At 55.7% G+C, this 13,428-nt stretch overlaps 1 protein-coding gene across 4 annotated transcripts in view; it reads right to left on the bottom strand.

Annotated features, from left to right (window-relative positions):
* The window catches only part of cacna2d2a (calcium channel, voltage-dependent, alpha 2/delta subunit 2a), a 1,719,882-nt gene that overhangs the window by 541,523 nt on the left and 1,164,931 nt on the right, over window positions 1-13,428 (bottom strand). For all 4 annotated transcript variants that reach the window (XM_072472012.1, XM_072472009.1, XM_072472008.1 and 1 more), the window contains one exon: window positions 4,702-4,801. In XM_072472012.1, the coding sequence (XP_072328113.1) occupies window positions 4,702-4,801 (100 nt within the window). The remainder of the gene's footprint in view (window positions 1-4,701; window positions 4,802-13,428) is intronic.

Consider the following 13,428-nt stretch of genomic DNA (forward strand, 5'->3'; position numbering starts at 1 on the left):
AGAGGGGAAACTGAAGGAGTGGAGGAACTGATGGAGGGGAAGAAGGAGACCAAGGGAGAGTGGAACCAAGGGATATGAAGTGGGGAAACAGAATGTGGGGTATAGGAAAAACTGGGGGAGTCGAAACAGAGGAAGAGGGGAGGAGAAAATGACAGAAGGGTTAAAGGGAAAGCTGAGTGAGAGGGAAAGTGAAGAGGGCAAACCAAGAAACATACGCTCTCATTTTAGTGATGCCCCCAATTGCCGAGACTCCTGACATCCTGATGCCGCTCATTCCAAAATCCTCTGTCTTCTCTCCATTGGACTCAAACTTTGCCTCAGATCTCAGTGGAGTTTGGCATGGGAGTGTCCCTTTAAGAAAGTTTTTGGATTATCACACGGCTTCAGTGATGTCATTGTGTGGGTAGAGCTTGGATGTGGCTCTGTGGGTTTTACTTTCGATTGAGTTTGGACTAGTTTTGAACTGCACAGGTTGAAAGAAGTGTTTGTCTATCTTCACTTTAAAAGCTGTTTCCGGACTACTTGATCATTTAAAAAAGATAATTGCTTTCTGGAAGGAATTCAAACCTGCTATTTTGAAAAGGGGTTCTGACTAACAATGACAACAATCCTATTTCAGTAAGAATGCCATGTGCTGGGCCACAACCTTAAAAAGGGGTTTTTGGTTTATGGGATCTTGTGATTGAAATGGAACAGTTAAAGGGAAAATTCATGAAGGGTTATACATAGATTACTGTAGCTGTGTGGGATCTTTATGTTTGTAATTGATAGAAATGCTTACTGTGTGTTTGTACAAATGTTAACTAAATTCGTAGAGTAAAGCTTGTTTTTTGATTAAAAGCTTCTAAGAACTCTGTTGAATAACACCTGAAAGGCAGGCTCTTGTGCTCATCCTAACTAAAATCAATAAACAGTTATAGGTCAGATGAACTCCATAATATACTTTGGTGTTTTCTAAACCCTGGCCCATAACAAGTTGCGCAGCTAAACATCGCTGATTCAGTGGCATATCAGTTACGTCACAGGAAATAGGTTGAGCGTGTGTGTGTGGGGGGGGGGGGAGGGGGGGGGGTGCAGATTTCCTGGGCTGCTGTAGACAGGTTTGAGGAGGATACCCCTGAATATGGGAAAGTCCAGTCAAAGTTGCAGGGTTGGGTACTCGGTGCAATACTTTGTACACGTGATATTAAGGTAGATTTAAAGAACTGATCATATGATCACTTCTAGGAATTATGACACAACAACTTTAATCAATCTGAGCTCCAGAAATATTACACGGTTTATAATTTTCTCATTTCTGATTTAAGGAGAGCTTAAAAATTAGACAGAAGCGGACAAAGTGATGAGATTGTTTGCCCCATGGAGACAGGGAATTCCACTCACTACCTCTCTCTCAAACTGCAGACCATAGCCAGCTCATTTCCGGACAGAATAAACATATTGTAAATATATTCTGTCCAAGTACTTGCAGGCACGTAGATGGGTTGAAGTGTGTATACTTCAACGCAAGAAGCATCAGGAATAAGGTGGTTGAACTTAAGGCATGGATCGGTACTTGGGACTACGATGTGGTGGCCATCACGGAAACTTGGATAGAAGAGTGGCAGAAATGGTTGTTGGAGGTCCCTGGTTATAGATGTTTCAATAAGATTAGGGAGGGTGGTAAAAGAGGTGTGGGGGGGGTGGCATTGTTAATTAGAGATAGTATAACAGCTGCAGAAAGGCAGTTCGAGGAGTATCACCCGAATGAGGTAGTATGGGTTGAAGTCAGAAATAGGAAAGGAGCAGTCACCTTGTTAGGAGTTTTTTTATAGGCCCCCCAATAGTAGCAGAGATGTGGAGGAACAGATTGGGAAACAGATTTTGGAAAGGTGCAGAAGTCACAGGGTAGTAGTCATGGGTGACTTTAACTTCCCAAATATTGAGTGGAAACTCTTTAGATCAAATAGTTTGGATGGGGTGGTGTTTGTGCAGTGTGTCCATGAAGCTTTTCTAACACAGTATGTAGATTGTCCGACCAGAGGAGGGGCAATATTGGATTTAGTACTTGGTAATGAACCAGGGCAAGTGATAGATTTGTTAGTGGGGGAGCATTTTGGAGATAGTGACCACAATTCTGTGCCTTTCACTTTAGTAATGGAGAGGGATAGGTGCGTGCAACAGGGCAAGGTTTACAATTGGGGGGAAGGGTAAATACGATGTTGTCAGACAAGAATTGAAGTGCATAAGTTGGGAACATGGGCTGTCAGGGAAGGACACAAGTGAAATGTGGAACTTGTTCAAGGAACAGGTACTACGTGTCCTTGATATGTATGTCCCTGCCAGGCAGGGAAGAGATGGTCGAGTGAGGGAACCATGGTTGACAAGAGAGGTTGAATGTCTTGTTAAGAGGAAAAAGGAGACTTATGTAAGGCTGAGGAAACAAGGTTCAGACAGGGCATTGGAGGGATACAAGATAGCCAGGAGGGAACTGAAGAAAGGGATTAGGAGAGCTAAGAGAGGGCATGAACAATCTTTGGCGGGTAGGATCAAGGAAAACCCCAAGGCCTTTTACACATATGTGAGAAATATGAGAATGACTAGAGCGAGGGGAGGTCCGATCAAGGACAGTAGCGGGAGATTGTATATTGAGTCTGAAGAGATAGGAGAGGTCTTGAACGAGTACTTTTCTTCTGTATTTACAAATGAGAGGGGCGATATTGTTGGAGAGGACAGTGTGAAACAGACTGGTAAGCTCGAGGAAATACTTGTTAGGAAGGAAGATGTGTTGGGCATTTTGAAAAACTTGAGGATAGACAAGTCCCCCGGGCATTGACGGGATATATCCAAGGATTCTATGGGAAGCAAGAGATGAAATTGCAGAGCCGTTGGCAATGATCTTTTCGTCCTCACTGTCAACAGGGGTGGTACCAGGGGATTGGAGAGTGGCGAATGTCGTGCCCCTGTTCAAAAAAGGGACTAGGGATAACCCTGGGAATTACAGGCCAGTTAGTCTTACTTCGGTGGAAGGCAAAATCATGAAAAGGGTACTGAAGGATAGGATTTCTGAGCATCTGGAAAGACACTGCTTGATTTAGGGATAGTCAGCACGGATTTGTGAGGGGTAGGTCTTGCCTTACAAATCTTATTGAATTCTTTGAGGAGGTGACCAAGCATGTGGATGAAGGTAAAGCAGTGGATGTAGTGTACATGGATTTTAGTAAGGCATTTGATAAGGTTCCCCATGGTAGGCTTCTTCAGAAAGTAAGGAGGCATGGGATAGTGGGAAATTTGGCCAGTTGGATAACGAACTGGCTAACCGATAGAAGTCAGAGAGTGGTGGTGGATGGCAAATATTCAGCCTGGATCCCAGTTACCAGTGGCGTACCGCAGGGATCAGTTCTGGGTCCTTTGCTGTTTGTGATTTTCATTAATGACTTGGATGAGGGAGTTGAAGGGTGGGTCAGTAAATTTGCAGACGATACGAAGATTGGTGGAGTTGTGGATAGTAAGGAGGGCTGTTGTCGGCTGCAAAGAGACATAGATAGGATGCAAAGCTGGGCTGAGAAGTGGCAGATGGAGTTTAACCATGAAAAGTGTGAGGTTGTCCATTTTGGAAGGACAAATATGAATGTGGAGGAGCAGAGAGATCTTGGGGTCTATGTTTATACATCTTTGAAAGTTGCCACTCAAGTGGATAGAGCTGTGAAGAAGGCCTATGGTGTGCTCGCGTTCATTAACAGAGGGATTGAATTTAAGAGCCGTGAGGTGATGATGCAGCTGTACAAAACTTTGGTAAGGCCACATTTGGAGCACTGTGTACAGTTCTGGTCACCTCATTTTAGGAAGGATGTGGAAGCTTTGGAAAAGGTGCAAAGAAGATTTACCAGGATGTTACCTGGAATGGAGAGCAGGTCTTACGAGGAAAGGTTGAGGGTGCTAGGCCTTTTCTCATTAGAACGGAGAAGGATGAGGGGCGACTTGATAGAGGTTTATAAGATGATCAGGGGAATAGATAGAGTAGACAGTCAGAGACTTTTTCCCCGGGTGGAACAAACCATTACAAGGGGACATAAATTTAAGGTGAAAGGTGGAAGATATAGGAGGAATATCAGAGGTAGGTTCTTTGCCCAGAGAGTAGTGGGGGCATGGAATGCACTGCCTGTGGAAGTAGTTGAGTCGGAAACATTAGGGACCTTCAAGCAGCTATTGGATAGGTACATGGATTACGGTAAAATGATATAGTGTAGATTTATTTGTTCTTAAGGGCAGCACAGTAGCATTGTGGATAGCACAGTTGCTTTGCAGCTCTGGGGTCCCAGGTTCGATTCCGGCTTGGGTCGCTGTCTGTGCGGAGTCTGCACGTCCTCCCCGTGTCTGCGTGGGTTTCCTCCGGGTGCTCCGGTTTCCTCCCACGGTCCAGGGATGTGCAGGGTGGGTGGATTGGCCATGATAAATTGCCCTTAGTGTCCAAAATTGCCCTTGGTGTTGGGTGGAGGTGTTGAGTTTGGGTAGGGTGCTCTTTCCAAGAGCCGGTGCAGACTCAGGGGGCCGAATGGCCTCCTTCTGCACTGTAAATTCAATGATAATCTGTGATTAATCTAGGACAAAGGTTCGGCACAACATCGTGGGCTGAAGGGCCTGTTCTGTGCTGTATTTTCTATGTTCTATGTTCTAAGTTTAACAGGGTATGTGTTTTGCAGTATTAAATCCTGCACTTACCGAAGCAACATTTATGTAGTCATCATCAGACAGTGTGTCAAGCATCTCAATGACAGATGTCTTCATCAGCTTCAAGGTAAGGCCACTGACACTGCCGCTTCTGAAAATAGATAAAATACACAGCAGTGAACTCTCAGAGTTTGACACAGTCCATGAATATGTACAGATACAGACAAGCACTCAGCCAAACACACACATACAGACATCCATACAAACAGGTATGCGCACATTCCCACACATACACACACAAAAGCAGACATATAAAAGCAGACACACATCGGCCAGAATCTTCCATTTTCAGTTTCGGCAAGTAAGAGTGATTTCCGCTGGGGGGCAGGATGGCTGACCAGGTGAGATCTTGTACTGTTCAGCTCATCAAGTGCATCAGTAAGGAGCTTACCGAATCCTGCGACGGAGGCAGGCAGATAGTTGCCATCCCCAACATTACCTCATGGGGTCGAAGGTCCAAGTGCCTTATTTGAGGGGCACCTGCACAACCTGCAGCACCTTTGCCCGGCCACTGCTCCACCCTTCTCTATTAACTTTTCCTATTTCCTTGGCCATCCTTCACGTAACTTGGATAGAGTACTAGATTGAATTGAGGATTGGCTGACTGACAGAAAGCAGAGGGTTGGAATAAACGAGCCCTTCTCTGGCTGGCGAACTGTAACTAGCAAGGTGCCGCAGGGATCACTCCTCGGACCTCAACTGTTTACAATCTATAGAAATGATCTGCAAACAGCAGCAGAGTGTAATATAGCAAAATTTACAGATGATACTAACCAGGTGGCAAATCAGGCAGTGAAGAGGAGATTAAAGAACTACAGACAGATCTAAATAGGCTAGGAGAAATAGCCAAAATGTGGCAGATGGAGTTTAATGTAGATAAGTATCAGGTTATCTATTTTGGCCAAAAACATAGAAAGGCAAATTATTATCTAAATGGAAAGCAGATTCAAAATGCATCTTGGCAGAGGGATCTGGGTGTTTTTGTTCATGAATTGCAGAAAGCTGGTATGCAGGTACAGCATGTAATTAAAAAGGCAAATGGAATTTTCGCTGAGATGACGAGGAACCAATTCTCGCAGAGGATGGTGAATTTGTGGAACTCGCTGCTCCATAGTGCGGTGGAGTCTGAATTATTAAATGGTTTCAAGAAGGAGATCGATATACTTTTGATTTCAAAACGGGTTGAAGGAAAATGGGGAACAGGCAGGGAGGTGGATTTGAGACCAGGAAGAGATCAGCCATGATCTGATTAATAATAATAATCTTTATTCGTGTCACAAGTAGGCTCACATTAACACTGCAATGAAGTTACAGTGAAAAGCCCCTAGTCTCCACATTCCGGCGCCTGTTCGGGTACACAGAGGGAGAATTCAGAATATCCAATTCACCTAACAGCACGTCTTTCGGGACTTGTGGGAGGAAACAGGAGCACCCGAAGGAAACCCACGCAGACACGGGGAGAACATGCAGAGTCTGCACAGACAGTGACCCAAGCCGGGAATGGAACCTGTAACCGTGTCGCTGATTAAATGGTGGAGAAGGCTCAAAGGGCTGAATTCCTATTTCCTATGTTCCTATGCACTGCCACTACCCCATCTCAAGCATAAGCTTACATTTACAGATTCTCCCCAAAGAGGGACTCACCATTAATCATGGAAAAATCTACATTGCCATGTGCACACCATGTATGTGCAGTCGTAAACATGAATGTTCTAATTTCTCACTGGCAAGGAACTTAATTCGGAGGGAGTACTTAATTGCGGCAAAGTGGTCTTTCAATGAGCATGCACAACTTGCTAATGCTTGCAAAAGGGCTTCCCAACATGATTCATTGAGAAGCTTGACCCGCCTTTGAAGTTCCGAGGGGGCAGCACTGTAGCACAGTGGTTAGCACTGTTGCTTCACAGCGCCAGGGTCCCAGGTTTGATCCCCAGCTGGGTCACTGTCTGTGCGGAGTCTGCACGTTCTCCCCGTGTCTGCGTGGGTTTCCTCCGGGTGCTCCGGTTTCCTCTGGCAAGCCCCGAAAGACGTGCTGTTAGATGAATTGGGCATTCTGAATTCTCCCTCAGTGTACCCGAACAGGCACCGGAATGTGGCGACTAGGGGCTTTTCACAGTAACTTCATTGCAGTGTTAATGTAAGCATACTTGTGACAATAAAGATTATTTAAAAAAAGAACTTAATTGCTAAAGTTCATCACGCCTCAGGCACAATTACACTCCCAAGCCCTGCTGCTGGTGGGACTGGAAGATTCTGTCCATAAACACGGATAAAGCCACACAGAGAAACAAGTACATGCACACACGTAGACACAGGCATGTTCACACAGAGATATATTCACACATAGAAACAGTCATGTTCACACACTTATAGACAGACATGTCTGCATACAGGCAAGTTCCAGGAGACATGGACACATGCACACAGAGATGGATGCATTCACAAATAGACATGTGTACATGTATCTGGGGCGAGATTCTCCGACCCCCTGCCGGGTCAGAGAATCGCTGGGGGGCGGCGTAAATCCCGCCTCCGCCGCCCGCCGAATTCTCCGAAGGGTGAAAAGTCGCGCCGTCCACCTCGGATGATGGCAGGGGCGGGCGCGAGACAATGGACACCGGGGCTGCCCATATTCTCCCGGCCAGATGGGCCGAAGTCCCGCCTACGTGACCATAGGTCACGTTGGCGCAAATCAAAATGCCTTTTTAACGGCGTCAACCAGTGCTGATGGTTGACGCCGTCCAGCGTGGAGGTAGGTCATGGCCTAGGGGGTGGCCGCAGGAGAGGTGAAGGCGTGACCGCAGTTTGTGTGTGTGGGGGAGAGGTGTGTGTGGGTGTGTGTGCGGCAGGGGGGGGGTGGAGTGGGGTGGGCTTCGGGGGAGTTCCGGGGAAGGGGGGGTGAGTACCGGCGATGGGGGGGGTGAGTGGCAGGTACGGGGGGGTGAGTGCCGTGTACGGGGGGTGAGTGTCGGGTATGGGGGGTGAGTGCCAGGTACGGGGGGATGTGTGCCGGGTCCGGGGGGGGGGGGGGGGGGGGGGAGTGCCGGGTACGGGGGGTAAATGCCGGGGAGGGGGGGTTAGTGCCGGGTACGGGGGGATGAGTGTCGGGTACGGGGGGGGGGGGGGGGAGTGCCGGGTACAGGGGGGGTGAGTGCCGGGTATGGGGGGGTGAGTGCCGGGGCCGGGGGAATGAGTGTCGGGTACGGGGGGGGGGTGAGTGCCGGGTACGGGGGGGGGGGGTGAGTGCTGGGTATGGGGGGGTGAGTGCCGGGGCCGGGGGAATGAATGCCGGATATGGGGGGGGTGAGTGCCGGGTACGGGGGGGGATGAGTGCCGGGTACGGGGGGGGTGAGTGTCGGGTACAGGGGGATGAGTGCCGGGGATGGGGGGATTGAGTGCCGGGGACGGGGGTGGATGAGTGCCGGGGACGGGGGGGGATGAGTGCCGGGGACGGGGGGGATGAGTGCCGGGTACGGGGGGGGGGGTGAGTGCCGGGTATGGGGGGTGAGTGCCGGGGCCAGGGGAATGAATGACGGATATGGGGGGGGTGAGTGCCGGGTACGGGGGGGATGAGTGCCGGGTACGGGGGGGATGAGTGCCGGGTACGGGGGGGATGAGTGCCGGGTACGGGGGGGATGAGTGCCGGGTACGGGGGGGGTGAGTGTCGGGTACGGGGGGATGAGTGCCGTGGATGGGGGGATTGAGTGCCGGGTATGGGGGGTGAGTGCCAGGGATGGGGGGGGTGAATGCCGGGGACGGGGGGATGAGTGCCGGGTACGGCGGGATGAGTGACGGGTATGGGGGGGTGAGTGCCGGGTACGAGGGGATGAGTGTCGGGGAGGGGGGGGTGAATGCCGTGTACGGGGGGATAAGTGTCCGGTATGGGGGGGGGGGTGAGTGCCGGGTACAGGGGGGGTGAGTGCCGGGTAAAGGGGGGGTGAGTGCCGGGGACGGGGGGATGAGTGCCGGGGACAGGGGGATGAGTGCCGGGGATGGGGATTGAGTGCCGGGTATGGGGGGTGAGTGCCGGGGATGGGGGGGTGAGTGCCGGGTACGGCGGGATGAGTGCCGGGTACGGCGGGATGAGTGACGGGTACGGGGTGGGGTGAGTGCTGGGTACGAGGGGATGAATGCCGGGTATGGGGGGGTGAGTGCCGGGTACGGGGGGATGAGTGTCGGGTATGGGGGGGGGTGAGTGCCGGGTATGGGGGGGTGAGTGCCGGGGACGGGGGGGGTGAGTGCCGGGGACGGGGGGGGTGAGTGCCGGGGACGGGGGGATGAGTGCCGGGTATGGGAGAATGAGTGCCGGGTACGGGGGGATGAGTGTCGGGTACGGGGGGGTGAGTGCCGGGTACGGGGTGGTGAGTGCCGGGGATGGGTGGGATGAGTGCCGGGGATGGGGGGGATTGAGTGCCGGGGATGGGGGGATTGAGTGCCGGGGATGGGGGGGGTCAGTGCCGGGGACGGGGGGGATGAGTGACGGGTACGGCGGGATGAGTGACGGGTACGGGGGGGGGGGGTGAGTGCCGGGTACGAGGGGATGAGTGCCGGGTACGGGGGGATGAGTGCCGGGTACGGCGGGATGAGTGACGGGTACGGGGTGGGGTGAGTGCTGGGTACGAGGGGATGAGTGCCGGGTATGGGGGGGTGAGTGCCGGGTACGGGGGGATGAGTGTCGGGTATGGGGGGGTGAGTGCCGGGTATGGGGGGTGAGTGCCGGGGACGGGGGGGTGAGTGCCGGGGACGGGGGGATGAGTGCCGGGTACGGGGGGGTGAGTGCCGGGTACGGGGGGGATGAGTGCCGGGGATGGGGGGGATTGAGTGCCGGGGATGGGGGGATTGAGTGCCGGGGATGGGGGGATTGAGTGCCGGGGATGGGGGGGGGGTGAGTGCCGGGGATGGGGGGGATTGAGTGCCGGTGATGGGGGGATTGAGTGCCGGGGATGGGGGGGGGGGTGAGTGCCGGGGACGGGGGGGATGATTGACGGGTACGGCGGGATGAGTGATGGGTACGGGGGGGGGGGTGAGTGCCGGGTACGAGGGGATGAGTGCCGGGTACGGGGGGATGAGTGCCGGGTACGGGGGGGGTGAATGCCGGGTACGGGGGATGAGTGCCGGGGACGGGGGGATGTGTGCCGGGGACGGGGGATGAGTGCCGGGGATGGGGGGGATGAGTGCCGGGGATGGGGGGATGAGTGCCGGGTATGGGGGGGTGAGTGCCGGGTATGGGGGTATGAGTGCCGGGTACGGGGGGTGAGTGCCGGGTACGGGGGGGTGGGTGCCGGGTATGGGGGGATGAGTGCCGGGGACGGGTGGGGGGTGAGTGCCGGGTACGGGGGGATGAGTGCTGGGGACGGGGTGGTGAGTGCCGGGTATGGGGGTGTGTGCTGGGTACGGGGGGGGGGGGATTGCCGGGTACGGGTGGATGAGTGCCGGGGACGGGGGGATGAGTGCCGGGTACGGGGAGGGGGGGGGTGAGTGCAGGGTATGGGAGGTGAGTGCCGGGGACGGGGGGATGAATGCCGGGTATAGGGGGGGGTGAGTGTCGGGTTCGGGGGGATGAGTGCCGGGTACGGGGTGGGTGAGTGCCGGGTACAGGGGGGGCAAGTGCCGGGTACGGGGGGGATGAGTGCGGGGGATGAGTGCCGGGGATGGGGGGATTGAGTGCCGGGGATGGGGGGTGAGTGCCGGGGATGGGGGTGTGAGTGCCAGGGACGGGGGGATGAGTGCCGGGGACGGGGGGATGAGTGCCGGGGACGGGGGGATGAGTGCCGGGGACGGGGGGGGTGAGTGCCGGGTACGGGGGGATGCGTGCCGGGGACGGGGGGATGAGTGCCGGGGACGGGGGGGTGAGTGCCGGGTACGGGGGGGTGAGTGCCGGGGACGGGGGGATGAGTGCCGGGGACGGGGAGATGAGTGCCGGGTAAGGGGGGGTGAGTGCCGGGTACGGGGGGGGGTGACTGCCAGGGACGGGGGTTGCGAGGGCAAGGGAGTTTGTCCGCCTGGCCAGGTGCCATCCTCCAACAGTCGCGCCCATGCAGCCCATGCCACCTGGCTGGGGGGAGGTGGGGTACAGGCAATGATGTCATGTCGTCGTTCTCCCCCCCCCCCCACCGCAGGCCGTCATGTTTTCTGATCAGCCAGCGATGTTGGCCGCCACGGCGGCAGCTGCTATTCTCCATGTTGCCCTGGAGGAGGGGGAGGAGGAGCGTGCCAGAGAGGCGGTGCAGGCTGCCGCAGAGGAGCATGCCGCAGAGGGGCAGGCGGCAGCCGCCCAGGCTGGAGGGACACCCGCTCGATAGGACGGGGAGGAGGTGGAGCAGGGGGAGCACGTAGTGGAGGAGGAACACGAGGAGGGGGAGGAGGACGTTGCGGCGCCACGGCAACGGAGGCACCCGAGGAGGCCCCGTGTGTACCGGCCCCGGCTGACGTACCAGGACCTCATGGACCGGGAATGCAGGAGGAGACTCCGGATGGGCTGGGAAACCGTGGCACACATCTGCCACCTGCTGGCACACCTGGCATCGCGTGGCACGGGGGGTTGGGACGACGACACACACACACACACACACACACACCCTCTCCCCATGTCCGTCAAGGTTACGGTGGCCCTGAACCTTTATGCCACACAGTCATTCCAGAGGCCGGGTGGGGACCTGTCCGGCATCTCGCAGACATCGGTGTACCGGTGCATCCGGGCAGTGACAGACGCCCTATATGCCATTGCGGACCTCTACATCCGCTTCCCTGTGGACCGGGCCAGCCAGGATGCCCGCGCCGTGGGCTTCTCTGCCGTGGCCGGGTTTCCCATGGTCTCGGGCGCGATCAATGGGATGCACGTCGCCATGCGGCCAGCTGCAGATAACAGGGCCGTGTTCACCAATAGGAAGGGGACCTATTCCATGAACATCCAGGTGGTCTGCGATCACCGCATGATTATCCTGCACGTCTGCGCCCGGTACCCGGGAGGTGTACATGACTCATATGTGTTGTCGCGGTCTTACATCCCCGGCATGTACGAGGAACACCACCTCCGGCTGAGGGGCTGGTTGCTGGGCGACAGGGGCTACCCACTGCGATCGTGGCTGATGACGCCTATACGGAGGCCACGCAATGAGGCGGAGAACCGCTACAATGACGCCCATGCAGCGACAAGGGGTGTGATAGAGGTGCTTTGACGTGCTCAAAATGCATTTCAGGTGCCTGGACCTCTCTGGCCCTCCAGTATCCATCAGATAGGGTCGGCCTCATCATTGTGGTGTGCTGCATCCTGCACAACACAGCCCAGCAGAGGGGCGATGTTCCGCAGGCAGAGAAGGGCGGAGTGGAGGAGAAGCAGGAAGAGGCGCAGTCCTCCCAGATGAGGGGGATGGGGGCAATGGTCAGGGCAGGCGGGCTACACATTGGCGGGTGGCTGTCCACCATTACCGGCAGGGCCAGCGGGCATGGGACAGGCTGATAGCTGCCCGCTTCACTGACTAGTGGTTGTGGGAATCGGCGAGTATGGCCACATACCGCACACCATGGCAACACCCTCACACCCTCACCTCCCCCCCCAACATTTCCACCCCCCCAGCACCCTCACCCCCCCCCACCACCAAAGCCACCCCACCCGCATGCACACCACCCCTCCATTGCAGATCCACCTGTGACACGACGGCCAGGCTCTCACGGGCGCCGATGGAAGCGTGTCTATTGCAGGCCATGGAGGATGATGACAACCCGCCCTGCGATGAGCTCCTGGCTCCACATCGTTGGACGATGTCTGACCCATGGCCACAGTACCACCATCCACCCGGACTATCCCTGCATGCGGCTGTGACACTGCAGCGCACGGTCCCGTCCTCTGCCCGGGGGGATGGTGAGGGCGGCCCAGGGAGAAGGGGGCAGACTCACCTGAGGCCGACGTAAGACCACCCCTCACACACACACTGGCGCTCAACGTACATGACACCCCCGCACGCTTCGGACAGAGCACAAAGGCAGCTTCTGTCAGTGTTAAAGGGATTTTAATAACAAACAGTGCATACACGTGCCCTAGCCCCTAAAACTCGTCTGTGCCCTGCACCCGTGCCAACTTACTCAGTGGTCTAATTGTTTGGCCTTACGGGCCCTTTGACTACGCCGAGGTGGTTCCCCAGACGGTACAGCAGAACTGGAGGTGGACTCCTGCGATTCCTGCCCTCTGACTCGGGATCCCTTTGGCAGTCGTTTCCTGGGGCGTCCTGGCCTAGATGGGCCAGGCTGCGGCCCGGGCGACTGGGATGGCGAGCTGCCAGCCTGTCCTGTCCGTTGCCCACCCGATGCACCTGGGACGGAAGGGTGGGGGGGGGGGGGGGGGGGGGGGGGGTGGGGGGGGGTGGGGGGGGGGAGTCCGAGGTGCTGCAGTGTTCCTGGACCTCCCCGACAGGGGGACCAGGGACGGGCGCCAGCAACTCCTCCTCCCTCGGGGTGCCCAATAGCCCCCAGGCCTCTACATAGGTCGGGGGTGCGAACAGACCGGCCATCCGACACCCCTCCGACACTTGGCGCTGCCAGTCCTGGAGGCCCGTGCTGGTATCGACAAGGGTCTGCAGGTTTGCAGTCATGGAGCTCAGGGAGTTGGCCATCCCTGTCTGTGACTGTGCGACGTCGGCTAACACATGGGCAATGGCGGCAATGCCCTCAGCGATGGCCTGCTGAGACTGGGCCATGGCCTGCAGGGATTGGGCCATTGCC

The sequence above is a fragment of the Scyliorhinus torazame genome, chromosome 13, assembly GCF_047496885.1.
Source record: "Scyliorhinus torazame isolate Kashiwa2021f chromosome 13, sScyTor2.1, whole genome shotgun sequence".
In the NCBI taxonomy this organism is placed as follows: domain Eukaryota; kingdom Metazoa; phylum Chordata; class Chondrichthyes; order Carcharhiniformes; family Scyliorhinidae; genus Scyliorhinus; species Scyliorhinus torazame.